Source organism: Hemitrygon akajei, chromosome 12 (genome assembly GCF_048418815.1).
Source record: "Hemitrygon akajei chromosome 12, sHemAka1.3, whole genome shotgun sequence".
Taxonomy (NCBI): Eukaryota; Metazoa; Chordata; class Chondrichthyes; order Myliobatiformes; family Dasyatidae; genus Hemitrygon; species Hemitrygon akajei.
In genome coordinates this window covers 25320048-25337272 of record NC_133135.1, presented here as the reverse complement: position 1 = coordinate 25337272, position 17225 = coordinate 25320048, and the positions used below count along the sequence as shown (strand labels likewise).

Below are 17225 nucleotides of genomic sequence, written 5' to 3'. Positions count from 1 at the left end.
TGCTGAGCACCAACCACCCTGTTATACTGAACACACGAGATTCTGCAGGTGCTGTAAAATCACACACAATTCTGGAGGAACTCAGCAGGTCAGGTGGCATTTATGGAAATGGATAAACAGTCGACGTTTCAGACTGAGACCTATCATTTGGACCCTGTTATACTTAGTTGATTTTGTATTCTCTGGCCTTGCCAGAAAACTTCTCCTATATTCATCTGACTGTGTGTTGGAGTTGTATGAGACATTGATGAGGCCTAACTTGGTCACCTTTCTACAGGAAAGATGTGAGTAAGATTGAGAGAGTGCCGAGACTTGAGGACTAGAGTTATAGGGGAAGGTTGAGTAGATTAGGATTTTATTCCCTGGAGTGTAGGAGAATGATGGGAAATTTGACAGAGGTTATACAAAATTATGATGGGTATAAGAGTAAATGCAAGCAGCCTATTTTTACTGAAGTTAGGTGAGTTTAGAACTAAAGTGAAAAGTGAAATATTTTGGGGAACGTGAGGGAGAACCTCTTCACTCAGAGGGTTGTGAGATTGTGGAATGAGTGCCGGATGAGAATTTAATTTCAGTGATTAAGAGAAGTTTGGATAATTACGTGTATGGGGAAGATGCAGGTTTGGCATGGACTAGATGGGCTGAAGGGCCTTCTCTGCCATAGTACTCCATGATTCTATAACTGTGCCATTCAGCTACACACAGGGGACAATCGAAAGTGTCAATCATCGTATATTTGCGATGTGGGAAGAAACCAAAGCACCCACCGGAAATCACCAGGTCGCAAAGAAAACTTACAGCTAGCTCCACACAGTCAACACATGAGGTCAGGACTGAACCAGGGTCACTGGTGCTGAGAGGAGGTGGCTTTACTGCTGCACCACCCTTATCAGATTCTGAGGAACCTGGGCAGGTGGGTGTTGAGAGGATGTTCCTTTAGAACTGTGGGGCAGAAGGGATGTCAATTAAAGGTGAGCTGGGGAGGATATTTTTCACTCAGAGGGCTGTGAGTCTTTGATACTCTTTCGTCCAGATAGCCACAAAAATTTCAAGATTGAAATGGATTTTAGGGCCATTGCTAAATCAGGATTATAGGGTGCAGGCAAGAGAGTGAGGCCGAGCCAACGAGGAGAACAACGTGATCTAAATAAGTATTGGAGCATGCTTGAATATGGCAGACTCCCAATTCAGGTATTCCTTACCTCATTGTTACCATATCCAATCACCTAAACATGAAAAGACAGCCAGTATCACAGCATCTACACAATGCTTTACAGCACCAATGAACAGGGTTCAATTCCCACCGCTGCCTGTAAGGAGTTTGTACAGTCTCCCCATGAACGTGTGGGTTTCCTCCGAGTGCTCTGGGTTCCTCCCGCAGTCCACGGATGTACCGGTTGGTTGGTTAATTGGTCATTGTCAATTGTTCCATGATTAGGCTACGGTTAAATCAGGGACTGCTGAGTGGCACAGCTCAATGGGGCTCGAAGGCCCAGAAGGACCTATTCCATACTATATTTCAATAAATAAATATAAATGAATTATTTGATCATATGTACAGAGTAGATCACTTGTTATGAGTCAGAAAAAGATACTACTTTATGTCAAAATAATATGATCATTTACATGTATTTTTTTCTTGGAGATGAAGAACAGGCTAATCATTACGTTAGTACCTGCCATTGAATTCGCAGCATTTGAGCGAAATGTTACATTTCCGGAGGTTGTTTCCAGCGTAAAATCTTTGCAAGGAGGTAGTTGGCTTGTGTGCGCAGAGTGAAGCAATGCTGTGGCACTTTAACCAATACAACAGTGCAGATCCTTTTTAGATACATGCAAAATGTAAACCAGGAAACATAAATTAACATATTTCCTCAATTACGTCCATTTGTGTGGCTTTGGGAGTTGCTTTTGATTTGCCAGATAACATCACTGAGTGTTGTTAGCCTTACTATGCAACCCTCTGCCCAGCATCTACCTTGCTTAAAAACTTCCAATTTATTGTGATGGTTTTTTCTGACAGAACATATTACAGAAATTGCATTAGATTTATTAGTTTATGAGTCAATTATACAATTTTTAATTCATAAACATTCAAGCTTTAGTTTTAAGAATCTGCACCATTGATATTTGTTGTTTAGAAAATATCTTCCCTCCCGATTTGTTTCTTTTCAACAGTATAAGATTGAAAATAAAGCGTAAATATAACGCATGAGATAAACTAAGCAATACAGAAAAAAAAAATGCTAACCTCGCTTAAATAGCTCTAGCTATTAAACTATGACAATGTTAAGGTTCCTTAATCATACATTGTATGTGGGTAACGTTAGCTAATCTCATGGAGAGCCTTAAGGATGTTTTATTGAACATTTTAGAGTGGCAGCAAGCCAAAATATATTTAGACTAAGTCCAGATGACACTTCAGTAATGAGGTAATGATTGATGATTGGTGTTTTGTTATAAAATCCGCCTTCATGTAGAGAGAAATGCACAGCCAGCTGTTCTGCTAAGTTGTATCAAATTGTATTGTGGGATCTGATTAGTTGTATACAGGCTCTCTTTATTTCTGTTTCCAGACATATCTATAATTTATAAATATATGCATGTTAGAATTTTTCAGTTTATTCCAGGAAGCTATTAAAGGAAAAATGTTTACTTCACTGGCAGAATTTATAGTTGCCTTTGGAAAACAGAAATGTATTTGTTCTACAAAATGCTCAGTAGGCAAATTGAAACAAAAGAGAGTGCCTTAATTAAATCCTGCTTGTAACCGAGATGTTTCACAACCAGTCAAACAACCAGTCCCTTTTTTTTATATACTCGGACAGAAACTATTTGAATTGATTACCCTGTAATGTAAAATTGATTAAAGAACACAGAATTTCATCTCTTATGTTTCAATCACAATGATGCTTTAACAAAAAAATGTTGTGAGTTGCCAAATAAAGTTTAATTTTATAACTTGCACTATCAATAAAGGTAGACTAAAATGCATTGAGGATAACGAGAAAGAATAATAGTTTAAATGTATTCTTTCCTTGAAGTGTTGAATGAATTAATCTTTCTATTCGCACTGCAGACATAGAAATCTATAACGCCCTTTAGAAGTGAGCCCAGGACTGACTGCATGTGTTGTTTTATTCCTGGTCAGGAAATTAAAATTGATCATACGAGACACTGGGGAATATGTTGTAGTATCAGAGCTCAATCTGGTTAACGAGGATAGGGCATGGCTTGTGTTCCACTCAACTGTGCACTTACAGGTTACAAATATTATTGATTGTGAAAGTTAGAGATTTCTGGGAGGTGGTGTCATGATCTACACTATTGCACAGTTTTAGAGGGCACAGTTGAGTGACCGCAAGGCATATAGGGCAAGTTATTCCAACACCTGGGAAGAGGGCTCTATGCATATGTGAATAGGGCTAACCCATCACTTAGAAATAATGAATGAAGTTGCGATAGGTTAGTTTATCACAGGTCAAGTAACTGCTGCAGGAAAGGGCTTTTTATTACCATCCTAGCTCAAAGAACTGCAGGAAAAATGCATTAATAATAGGTTTTAGCCTGGAACGTGCATTGCAGACCAATGTCTGAAACTCTCAGCAATTTAGTTTGGTATTATGTGAATTTTTACAGTAATAAGATAATTAAATTGTATGGCCATTTTAATATCAATGTGTGTTCTCAGCAAAATGTCAAAGTGATGTTTTATAGAAATTGCCCAAGTCCTATTTACGGGAAGAATGCTCCTAAACAAGTGAATATTTGATACTGGCAACGATAATAATAGCAGTGGCAAAAAAGAAGTCATATATATATACCACTGTGGCATTGTCCTTTTCATCATTCAGATTGGAGATGTTTTTCCTATTCATTTGAAAGAATTGGGCAGTTGTTGTTTGAGAATAAAACATGTTTTGTCGTTCGCCTTAAGTATGGTGAGAGACTACAAGGGACACTAAAGATGATTTAACATGGTGGTGTGGGGGTGCTGTTGGTAAATGAATGAAAGGCAACACATCAGAGAAAAAAGTAGATGGTCTCATAATTACCATGGATAGATAAATTGTTGTCATTTAGAAGAAGCATCTATAGAGTTAGGTTAAATGAGCTGGTGTGAGACATTAATTAGTTGCAGTTAGAAATATTGAATGTACAACACAGAGCATGATGTATGTTAGGGCAGTAATTAAGAGATTTATAAATGAAGGGGAAACAATGCAAAGGAATTGTTTCATAGAACCTTGTTTCACAGAGATCTGCAGTGGGTTGAGGTTTAATGGTGGACTTAGTAAGTACATAAATAGATTGTACTCTTGCTTTATAATTAAAATCTGTTTATGCTTACCAGTTTTAGATTTGTCAGGAGTATTTTTGCATTGTAAAATTTCAAATTGTGAAGATTTCAGTAAAAAGAACATATTGCCTAGAAATACAATGTAGTTTAACTCTTTTCTCCTTTTCTTTTCCAGATTTATTGTTAGTTATTTTTATTAGTTCATTCCATTTTCAGTGGGTAGTATTAATAAAGAAAAGGAAGAACTACCATTCTTGATTCTGTTACTGCTTTTAAACGGTCTCATTTCTTCATCGACGTCAAGCCTTGGATGAGTTATTAGTTCTTCTAGTTAAATGACAGTTCGTCATTGTGACTAATCCCATTACAAAACTCAAACCCTGTCATGAACATTGTCCCTTTATCACACCTCACACTGAATTGCAGGAGACATAAGCAGAGTAAGCTGATGATCATTACCATGAAATGGTGCATGGAAACAGGCCCTTTAGTCCATCTCATCCATACCAACTATCTATACCAAGCCCACTTGTCTGCAGTAATTCAGTATCCCTCCATGCCTTACTCATTGTCTCCATGCCCCTCAAATATTCCTTCCTCGTCCACTGTCTGTGGTAGCAAACTCCACATACCAACTACTCCTCATATGAAAAATTTACAATAATTATCTGTAAGCATTCTTCGTCTTAAGAAGACATCAGCTCCTATGTCCCTTTTCTCATCTCTTTGAATGCTTAAACCAATTCCAGTATATCATTTCACTTGGCAATTCCCATCACCCTTATTCCCTAAATGTATGTAATTTATTAATCTATCTATGTGCTTTTAGAGATGCAGCACAGAATAGGCCCTTCTGGCCTTTTGAGCTGTGGCACCCAGTAACCCCCCAATTTAACCCCAGCCTAATCAGAACATTTTACAATGTCCAATGACATTAAACATTGAGGATAAGTGCCTTTCAGAGCAGTCTGAGAAGGTCTGAGTTAGTCCTGAAGTGAAAGCCAAGAGGTCGACAAGTTTGGAGGTCACTGAGTTTAGATGTCAGCAAGTCTAGAGGTTGAAGCTCAAGATTAGTGCATAACCAGTACGTCTTTGGACTGTGGAAGAAAACCAGATGACGCGGAGAAAACCTCTGCAATCCACGGGGAGACTCATTACAGTTGAAATCAGAATTGAACTCTGAACTCCGGCGCCCAAATCTGTAATAGTGTCGCGCAAACCATAACACTACCGTGGAATATATTCCTTATGAGCAACTGACCACCGAACTGTCCAAGATTCTGAATGAACCGATTACTGTCAGACCACCATTCCTCTTATCAGCTACAGTTTCCTCAAACCTGCCCACAGCCCATTTCTTACCCACCAAACCTTCCTCCAAAATAACTTTATCTTCCCCTTTGAAAGGGTTGCTGCAGTTTTCTCCAAGGAATCCCTTAGACATCAATACCATGGAGCCAGAGCCATTTTGTTTTATTCCCCACAGCAGCAACATGTTCCATGGCTCTGAGCTTTACTGTACTGCAGTAGATAATTGACACAGGGATATGGAGATTCAGTCCTGCTTGATTGAATTCTATAGAGCCCAGACTTGGCCTCATGAGTGTGGTTTGAATTTTAGATATTAATTTTTAAACCTCCAATAAAATTCAACCAACCCAATTAGTTTCCATCTGCCCCACCCAGCTACTTTAGATTTAGATGTATTTATTAATCACATGTACATTGATACATATTGTGAAATGCATCATTTGCGTTACTGATCAGCACAGTCTGAGGATGTGCTGGGGGCAGCTCTTAAATGTGCCACAAATTCTGATGCCAACATAGCATGACCGCAGTGTTCAGCAGAACAACACACAGCCAGCTTACGGCAATCAACTACAGCAAAGCAAACCCCCTTTCTCACCCCCACCCCCGCCACGCATACACATAGATAGGCCTCCAACCCCAGGGCAGGCCACCTCCAGACCAAGGACTTAGGACTTCTAGTCATTGAGCCTCTGACCTCCAAATGCACCAATCTTGAGCTTCAATCTCTAGACTTGCTGACATCCAAACTCATTGACCTCCAAACTTGTCAACCTCGTGGCCTTCACTTCAGGACTAACTCAGGCCTTCTCAGACTGCTCTGAAAGGCACTTATCCTCAATGTTTAACAGTCCTGATGAAGGGTTGAGGCCCAAAACAACAACTGAGTATTTTCTTCCATAGATACTACCTGACCTACTGAGTTCCACCAGTATTTTCCACGTTGCTGGACATTCCATCATCTGCATTTTCTTAAGTATCCTCAAATACTCATCTCCAATGCATTTATAGTTTGCATCCTGCACTATGTTGTTAGGAATCCCACTTTCCAGCTCTGAAACTTTACTTCTTGCTTTAATCCAGCTCTGGGCTGAATCCCTTATTGACCACTTCATCATCTCAGATTTCACATCTGCATTGGAGCCAAGATTCCACCGAGATCCATGCATACCAGCCAAAATTTACCCCTCCCCCTTCTCTGTTTTTCCATTCAGCATTCTAGCTCCCTTCTTACCCCTTCTCTTCTCCTCACTTGCCCATCACCTTCCTCACATACCCTTCTTCCTTCTCATTTCCCCGTGGTCCCCTCTCCTCTCCTGTCAGATTCCTTTATCTTCAGCCCTTTACGTTTTCCATCTATCGCCACCTAGTTTCTCTCTTACGGTCCCTTCCCCACCAACCCACCTTCTCCTCACCTGTCTTCACCTATTACCTGCCCATCCTTTTGTAATCTTTCCCCTCCCCCCAACTTCTTGTCCTAGTTTCTTCCCACTCCCTTTCCAGTCCTGATGAAGGATCTCAGCCCGAAATGTTGACAGTTTATTCCTGTCCATAGAAGCTGCCTGACTTGCTGAGTGGCTTCAGTATTTTCTGTTTGTCACCCTGGATTTCCGGGATCTGCAGAATCTCCTGTGTTTATAGCATACACCATCTCCCACTTAGCAGAGGATAGGCTACAGGGCACCTGTGCTGCACTGGTGGGCTCATCACGGCGTCCAGTAGGACATTTCCCAACTCTTGGAGTAGGAAGTCTACCTGGAGTCCTGCCTCAGGTAATGGTGAAACCAAGGGAAGAAATAGGTTGCCAGGTGGAAGATAAGATTATCTGATTTAATGAACTTCATTTGAATGCTTGTTAAGTGTAAGTTTTAATCAGCTTTTTAAAAAGTTTAATTTTTCCTGATACGTTTATTTTTTAGAAGGAATTGGATGAAGCTGACATTCCCAAACATTAAACTTGAGTAATAACTCTTGGCAGCCAGTGAGCCTGGGTGTGGGGTATCACCAGATATCAAATCTTTTCTGCCAAAGCAGCACGCTGCTTGTACCTGAAGCATGCTGCCTTGGTTTCATCAATGACCTTCGAGCCAGATAGAGTAAAATTCAAGCCCAGGTAACAGGCTTACAGCAGAAACAGGCCCCTCAGCCCATCCAGTCCATATCAGCCATGATACCCAACTAAGTTGGTCACATTTCTCCAGATCTGGCCTGTATCCCTTTAAACCAAAGGTTCCCAACCTTTTTATGCCATGGACCAATAGCATTAAGTAAGGGGTCTGTCGATCCCAGGTTACGAACCCCTACTTTAAGCCTTATCTCTCCAAGTGCCTGTTTAAAAGTGAACAGTAGATCTGATTCATAAAGCACACAAAATGCTGGAGAAACTCAGCAGGTCAGGCAGCATCTATGGAAACTAATAAAGAGTCAACGTATTGTGTTTATGGTCTGATTCATAAATTTTCCAGTTCAACATAGTCTGTATCATAACTTCAATATATGTGCCCTTATTTTCCTCCAAGGTCTCATCTGACCAATCGTTTGAAATTCTTACTGCTCATCTCCTCGCTTCTTCCATTCCCAGCTGGTACATCCTGCAGCTATTTCTTTCCAAACCTCTCTGGTTTACTTAGTCCCTTGCCAGACTTGACTGATTTCCCCTTTGAGGATACTTTCATGTGCTTTCTCCACTTTTAGATCATCGTAGTGTGTTCCTCTTATAATGTATCCTAGTGTGCTTCAATATGTGAAAAGCACTGTATAAATATTAATCCTGGTAGTCACGCTGTTGCTGTCAGTGGCTGGTAGGTCTATGAAAACATATGTCTTTGTTTTTGTTACGTACCTAGTCTAGAGGGGGCATTTGATTACCAGAGGACACAGAGAAGAATATGCATCAGTGCTCCGAATAAACTATTCAATGCAAAGTGCATGTTTGTGCTTGATCAAATCAATTACTGGAGATGCTTTGGTAGATCACGTTTCCAATTTCCCATGTCGTTTTTTTACTGGCTGATCTGTGCAGCTGGCAAGATTTAATTACATATTGTATGGCTGAAGTTAAGTGTGCGCTTTCTTTAATGGTGCCATCTGATGTATAGCTGTTGACATAAGGTTTACTGCTACTATCCTAACAATTACTAGCATTTGATCTTTTGTGTGGTTTGAAATTATCACAATAATTTTATCACCTTTGATGGTGAATTAGAAGCCAGGTACTCAACGTTACAATCGTCGGCAAACTTGGCCCGAGAACTGTTTTAAATGTAGCAGTTAAATTAATGCAAAACAGAAGAAATTGCCTTGTTTTCCCTGTTGTCCATTATCACCCCTGAAACAGTGGAACAGTTATGATGATCCTCTTGGAATTCATATCACAAGCAAGGCGGTGAAGTTATTCATATAAAAACCATGGTTTTTGGCGTGGAATGTCGACTGTTTATTTCTCTCCATAGATGCTGCTTGACCTGCTGAGTTCCTCCAGCATTTTGTATGTTGGTCTGGATTTCCAGTGTCTGCAGAATACATTGTGCTTATGTTGTTCTTTTAAAAGTACTTTTAATCAACATCATTGATTTTTCAAATGATAATAATATTTTAAAATATATGGCCCAATAGTTTTGCACACTGTGTAGCTTGTACTTTGTTAAATACAGCAGTATTATGTGCCAGGCATGAGAGAAAGGTTTATGTTACATAAAGTAATATTATAATGTCACAGAGTACTTCACACCATGAATAAGCAAATATCATAGTCAATCTGCAGTGTTGTGATCCTTCATGAAGCAATATGAATCATGACTGGTTGATTTATGAAAGATTAATGATGTTGAAGACGTGGAAGTACAGGAGGTACCTGATAAAGAGGCACTGTGTGTAAGTTTGTGGTCTTCTGCTGCTATAACCCATCCACTTCAAGGTATGATGTGTTGTGCATTCAGAGATGCTCTTCTGCACACTACTATTTTAGTTAGATAGAGGTCTTAAAGATAGCGGAGTCAAGGGATATGGGGAGAAGGCAGGAATGGGGTACTGATTGTGGATGACCAGCCATGATCACATTGAATGACGGTGCTGTCTTGAAGAGCCGAATGGCCTACTCCTGCGCCTATTGTCTATTGTCTATTAAGGTGTTGTTATCTGAGTTATTGTCTCCTTCCTGTCGGCTTGAACCATTCTGGCCATTGTCCTGACCTCTCTCATTAACAAGGCTTTTTCAGAACATGGAACATAGAACATAGAAAACCTACAGCACAATACTTTGGCCCACAAAGCTGTGCCGAACATGTCCTTTTCTTTCGCAGAGCTGTCACTCACTGGATACTTTTTAGATTTTTACACCATTTTCTGTAAACTGTAAAGACTGTTGTGTGTGAAAGTCCCAGGATTTCAACAGTTTCTGAGATACTCAAATCCAGGATCAGCAGTTTCTGAGATAACAGGTGGCAACGGTCATTCCATGGTCAAAGTCACTTAGATCACATTTCTTCCCCATTTTGATGTTTGGTCTGAACAAGAGCTGAACCTCGTGACCATGTCTGCGTGCTTTTATGCATTTACTGCCACATGAATTCCATGAACTAGCAGTGGTAAAAGTGTACCTAAGAAAGTCACCACCGAGTGTACATTGAGCTGCTGGAACCATTCTCACTCACTGTTGACACTCACACAAAGCCTTCCTTCCACAGCTCCCCTGATGTTGACATGCTAGGAGTTCGCAAGCCGGTCTTAAACAGCAAGGTCAATGCACGTTGCCGAGTCATCACATGGGTGGCCCTGAACAAGCAATGCCCATGAAATAGGTAAAACGGCTGGCGAGCTGTCAAAGCTACGCTCCAGGCTTTGCTGGGCGTGAATGCTTCTGTATTTCAGAGGCGGCTTTGATTTTAATAAGCTATTGGAAATCAATTGAACAATGAAAGCATTTAAAAACTTTATTCTCTTCTCCAAATATTAGAAGAAATAAAATCACTTAAAAACACCTAAAACTGATGTAAACAGTTTGCGTTAGAGCAAACTGAATGCAAAGAAAATGCCCATTATCCTGAGATTGCCCATACCCTGCACTATTCAAATGAAAGGCCCCACTCTTCCTGTCCATACCTTCAGTGAGCAGGATTTAGGGCTGTAGCACTGAACTCCAAGCACAGCACTTTGTTATGTGACTGTTAGGAACTTGCTGTCGGGCAGCTTATTCTGAACTGAATTTTTCTTGCCAGCTCAGTTTCTGTCATGTGCATGATATTTGTACATAATTAATGTGGGGTGGTACCTCCAACTAATACTCGCCAGCTGCTGAAGATCGTAAGTGACACTGGTGATTAACAAACACCACTTTATCATTAGAACTTTTTGAGTGTACATAATGCGCAAGTGTAATTTCATTCAAATAGACAAATCAGAAAATGGTAACATAAGTGTGTGAATTTTGCTGTAAAGGTAAGGGATCTACATTTCTTGTGAGTTATTAGTTTCTTCTCTAATTGTAAATGATGTCTGTTAAGTTCAGAGTTCCATTGTCATTTAATGAAATAAGCATTCCACCTCAATTTGTCTTTGTTCATCACGGTGCCTGCAAGTCCACATTAGCCAAACAAATGTGATTACCAGTAAGGCACTCATTAAGCATGCATCACTTTTCATGTGAATTCAGGAGTAAAATGCTTTTTGTAAATGCATAAACATAGCAAGTTAAATTATGCTAAGCATGATGCGAATATATTTATATGACTTGGTGTAACTCTGGTGTGAAACATTGATCTGACTTGGATAAGCTTAGCAGTTAGTGTTGTACTATACAGCATAGGTGACTTGGGTACAGTTCTGCTGCTGTCTGTAAAGAGTTTGGACATTCTCCCCCCCTGACCACATGACTTTCCTCTGGGTGCTCTATATTCTTCCCACATTTCAGAGATGTTCGGGTTAGTAGGTTAATCGTTAACATGGTTGTGATTGAGCTTCTCAGGCTCATTGGGCAGGAAGAGCCTCTGTTACCGTGGTGTATCCCTAAATAAAAAAGAAAACTAAATAGTGGGAGATGATATGTGTTTCCTTCTGGATTTGTGCCTTTCAAAAGTTGGTTCAGGATGTTGGACTTTCTTGGCAGTATAAATATTTAAATACATACTGCAGTGCATTGATTTACCAGACAGGAAGGAAATGTGCAAACAGTGCTCATGCATCACAGGTTCTAAATGGTAGAAGATACGGAGGTGCTTGACAACCTTGATAAATTAATTATAACTTTTTTTAAACACGTACTATAATGTTTTAGCCAATTTCAGATAGGTCTATTTGTACAAAATTCATGTAAGGAAATGATGACAATTTCTGAACCAATACAAGTGGTGTTGTATTATGTTATAATTTCAGAGAAAAGCTGAGGTTCAAGGGGAACATCTATCTTATATGTTTCTGCATTTTGGTTTTGACTGCAATATAGAGTGGATTCTAGTTAATTTGGACACATCGCGGCTAGTGCATTTTGACACAATTAAGCAGCTGCCCCATTTAGCTGAAGTTTCATGAATATAGATAAAAAGGTATAAGCAAGACTACTATTTAGCAGTGTACGGAATTATGTATTTAAATGAAATACATAACAAAATACATAATGAATTAGAACACTACCAATATAGTACAGTACTATAAAACTTATGAATTTTTCCTAATAGTTGTCAATGAAGGAATTCATCCAGTGTACACTGCCTTGCTATTTTGATTGACTGTAAGTGAACAAAATCAGTGTAGACACCTGTTGAAGATAATGGATTGACTTCATACAATGCTTTTGATGATTGCATCCTCCAAATCTTCATTTTCGTTGTAACATTCAATATTATTGTTGATACTTTCAAATTCTTTATAGCCTTAACTTGTTGAAGAAGTGAAATCATTCCATTTTCACTCCTGGGTGTTTCTGGCATCTCCAATCCTAAATGCTTGAAGTCGCAGTGAGCAAAACAGTTCTGAATTGTCTTACTGCTTATTTCTCATCAACTATCAATGACAAAAATCACTGCTTGAAGAACACAAACACATGCAACAGACACTATTTAAAAACTGTTTTCTCTAAACTGTGTGTAGTATCTAATGTCCACATGTGCACACAACTGATACTAGTTGGATACTGTTTGGCAACAGTTTCCTGTCCCACTTAAATGGCATGATGTCCCAAGTAAACAAAGGGAATCCTGGCTATTTTCTTGATTAGTTTTTTTTCTTTAATAGTTTTCCCAAATAATTGGCTGTCCTGATTAACCAATTGCCCGATTAACTGGAATCCAGTGCATTTAACAAGTATAGAAGTCCTTTCAGACAGCCAATTTATTAGAGAAATACTTTTTGCAAATTATCAGTCTACATCTGTAGGCTGTAAAAAAGATTATGAAAGTATCCTATTTGTTTTAAAGATGCAAAGGACTGCAGAGAACTCATACTTTGTGCATTATCATTTAATGAAGCAATCTACATTTCAATAGGTTTACCAGAGCCAAATAGAGATCTCATCTTTGAAGGCTTAACAGTGGAACATGGCTTCTACACATCGAAGGAATTCCTGCCCCTCGTTGCAAAAGCCATCAAAACAGGTAGAACTTACGGTTTAATTTTAATTTTAGAATTAAATGCTAGAGTTAGATTTTTTTTGGTCTCTTTATCATTAATTTTCTAACATGATTAAGCAAAGATGAAATGCCATGCCCATAAATTAAATAATACATTGTTATTGCTAGATAAAATTACACACACTTGCTTATAAAATGTTAGAACTTTTATTTTGTGAAAGAACTGTCAGCGAAGTTCCTTTATCATGTATAATGTGAATGTATCTTTCAATTTATAGTTTTCTAACAGGACGGCAGACCTGGATTGTTTGTCAGACGTTGTCTGTGTGTAGTTATTCATTGACTCTGTTGCATTTATTTGGTCTACTGTGAATGCCTGTAAATAAATCAATCTCAGGGTAGGATATGGTGACATACTGTATGCATACTTCGATAATAAATTTACTTTGAACTTTGGAATTTGCACATTGACAACTTTTGGAATTTTTGTAGAGATCTTATAATCTAAAATAATCAAATTCTTTATTCCTCAGTGCCAGTCTATTTCAACATCTGGCGGAATATGTACATTCTTTAACAAAACAAAGACAAGAAAATCAGTATAGTGGCCTAAGGACATTGTCCTCAAAAAGTAAAGTAACTAAATGCATGATGCAAAGTAAAAAGGCATTAAGATCAAAGACGAATAGTTTCTTTTTCTGATTTATTTAGATATTGAGTCTTTTGATTGCTTCAGTGTAATGTATGTGATATCTTCTGCTGAAATCTGCAATTCAATGTAGCCTGCAGTCATCCATAGAAGATAAAATAATAGGCCTCTTTTCTGAGGGTGCTGGGTGTGAAATTATGTATATGAATACATTTTAAAAGGAATAAAAATGCCCTGCATTGAAACAGAATAATTTGATACTAATATGGTTCATCTCTATATTGTAAAATCTACAGCTTTACAATTTACTTAAGTATCTTCCTGTGTCTTTGTGATGGCAGGCATGAATAGTTTGGGGACTAAATTGAATAGCCTGTAAGATCCAGTGAGGGATGCTGCAAAAGCATGTAATCCACACCCCTTGATTGCAATGCAGACTACACAGCAACTTTATGCAATCTGCTCGTGATTTTTCTGAGCATCAAAGTCTTAGCGTGCTGTTCATTGACTGTGGACTGATACCATGAAGAGCTAGTAAGGGAAACCAGATTTATGTTGCTTAAAGCTAGCCAGGATTTTTTAAAGGACTATGTGCTCCCTTGTAACAGGTCATTTTGTGTCATCCAGGAGTGAATTCGACTTGGAACATGGTGAAGAATTACACCACTTAGAAGAATCAATCTCCAAGTTTTCAAGTTCTGACTTAGTGAAAATAGGGGGGAAATAGTGACAAAGCCCTCTGTTCTCCTGGGAGGACCTCCAGACATATGCTCAGACTGTATTGGAATTGCAGAGTCACTGTGGTCAGTGCTGCAACTTAAGACTTAAGGATCTGTTGCAGTGTCACGGTAGATTCAATGACTTCTTGCATATGTTCATGGTCACAGTGAATCAATTGCCATATTCTATCCGCTCAATATTAGCAGTGCCCTATTTATCTCAGCTACAATAATAGTGATCTAATTGGGCTTGTGTGCTTCACCTTATCCTTGTATACTTAGCTCACACTCACATCTCACAATAAATGCTTATATCAAGCATAGCGATCACATCATGTGATTATGTGACCCTCACAAACATTGACAATGACGGGGTTGAATAATCCGAGGTTGACATTGTTATAACATCTTCTCTTCTCATTATCCTGAAAACTCCACTGACTGCAAAGGTGCAAGTGCACAATTGTTGTAGCTATAACTTTCCCCTCTCCTCTAACCCTAGCTAACCTCTAGCCCTGCCCTTGTGAATGTCATCTTCTGATGGATAAGTTGTAACCAGGTCAGGGAGCTGAGCACCAAATAGGGATAGGAGTAGGCTGGAGGGTCCTTCAAGCCTCATCAGCTACTCATTGAACCCACGGCTGATCTGATCATGATCTCAGCTTCACTCTACCTCCCACCTTTCCTCATATCAGTTGACTCTGCTACAGACCCAAAAAAAAATGCCCATCTCAACAATATATTGAATGGCATACACGAAATGCAGGAATAACTCAGTGGGTCAGGTAGTATCCATGGAGAGGAATTAAGAGTTGATGAGCAGGCTGAGAACTTCATCAGCACCATAGATGCCTGATATTCTCCGTAGAAGCTGCCTGACCTTATGAGTTCCTCCAGCATTTTGTATGTGTTACTCTCGATTTACAGCATCTGCAGAACCTCTTGTGTTTAGACTGTATATTGAATGATTCAGGTTTCACGGTAGAGCACGCTAAGAATAATGAGCCTTATGAAGAAGAAATTCCTTCTTTTCTCATTGGTTAATGCTTTGGGATGAAAGAAGACCCTCTATTTCTGGAAACATCCCTACACAATGTACCGTATCAAGTCTCCTCAGAATGTTGTATGTAAGTTTAGATATCTTCTGAGCTTCAGTGAATAAAGGCATAGTGTGTTGAACATCTCTTCACTAAAGCCTCACCAGTGATACCACTAACACCAATACTGAACTACATGTAACCATGTAATTTAGGGAACAGTGCAGGTGTTTGTGGAGAACTTTGAGTGCAGGTGTTTGCGGAAAACTTTGAACAGAGAACCTCTAGCACTGAAATGGTGGCCACTTGCATTAATTCATCGTGGATCTAAGTATGATATGACAGCTGATGTTCAGCTGTGCCACAGGCAACAGACACTTGATGTTTCAGTGCTGGTGCCAACCCTCAAGTTGTTGGCTTGCAGAATCAGCTTGCTGCCCTGCAAGTTCAGATTTGCCATTGGACGTGAAGTGGGTTGGAGGGTCACAAAACACTCCAGCCATCTGTCCACCAGCAGATCACAAGACAGGTTCCAGCCCAGGTAAGTACCACTGTAATGTGCAGCATTGATGTGCTGTGTTCTTTTAAGAAGTTTTCTTCCTCCCACTGCCTGTCGCCTGAGAGACAATGAGCCTAGGCCACTGGAGATCATCCTGTAGTGTTCCATTCCTCTGCTGCTGAACTGTTTAAGATTATCCTCCAAATTCAACTGATTATCGGCAACATCCTCCTCCCCTAACCACCCAGTCCTTGACACTGTAGACACTGGTTTGGCTGCAAAATAACAGTCAGACAGAAAAGATATCTGGTCAGCAAGCACAAGCATGAAGAACATGATGCAAAAACTAACAAGAATGCTTTTATTTAGAGTTTATTTGGAGTGTTGATTGTGGTTGGTTTGACTTTTGGTTTTATATCAAGTTGATGCTATGGTAGTCAGTAATATTAGGGGGATAACTTGTAGGACTTCTGATGAAAGCAGAAGTGGTTTGTGCTTACCAGCAGAACATTTAGATGAGTGTTCCCTATGTAATCTGGACAAGGTGACCTCATCCTTTCCTCTCCCTTGACCAATGTTTACTCTTCCACCATATTTTGTGTATATGTTAGCGTAGTGGTTAGCATAATCTTAACACCAGCAATGACAAGCATTCAATTCCTGCCGCTGTCATTAAAAAGTTTGTACGTTCTCGCCATGACTGGTTTTTTTTTCGATTGCTCCAATTTCCCTGCACTGATATTGCAAAGATGTACGGGTTGTACGTTGTGGGCATTCTATGTTGGCAGTGGAAGAATGGCACTGCTTGTGGCCTGCCCCAGCACATTCTTGGACTGCGTTGGTCGTTGATGTAAATTCCGCCTTTCAACATACATGTGACAAATAAGGCTAATCTTTTAAAATCCGTTCTTTGTGCTCACAATGTGTGTCCCTGCATAATGGTGAGATTGTCTACCATGTGCCTGCCAGATGTGCAAGGGTGTACACCAGAGCTATGTTCCAAGGCATTGGCAGATGCCACTTCTTTTCCTGCTACGACTTTGTGGTTTGTATGTATGCAACTCAGCTTTCGACTGATGCAGAATTAAGATATCATACTTGCAACCCAGATACCAGCAACTGACCTTTATAATTTGCAGCCCTTGATA

General features: G+C 39.5%; 1 protein-coding gene across 2 annotated transcripts in view; it reads left to right on the top strand.

The window, feature by feature from the left end:
• LOC140736808 (dihydropyrimidine dehydrogenase [NADP(+)]-like) overlaps positions 1–17225 on the top strand; it is an 888868-nt gene that overhangs the window by 400909 nt on the left and 470734 nt on the right. For both annotated transcript variants that reach the window (XM_073062742.1, XM_073062741.1), the window contains exon 9: positions 13090–13197. In XM_073062742.1, coding sequence (XP_072918843.1) covers positions 13090–13197 — 108 coding nt within the window. The remainder of the gene's footprint in view (positions 1–13089; positions 13198–17225) is intronic.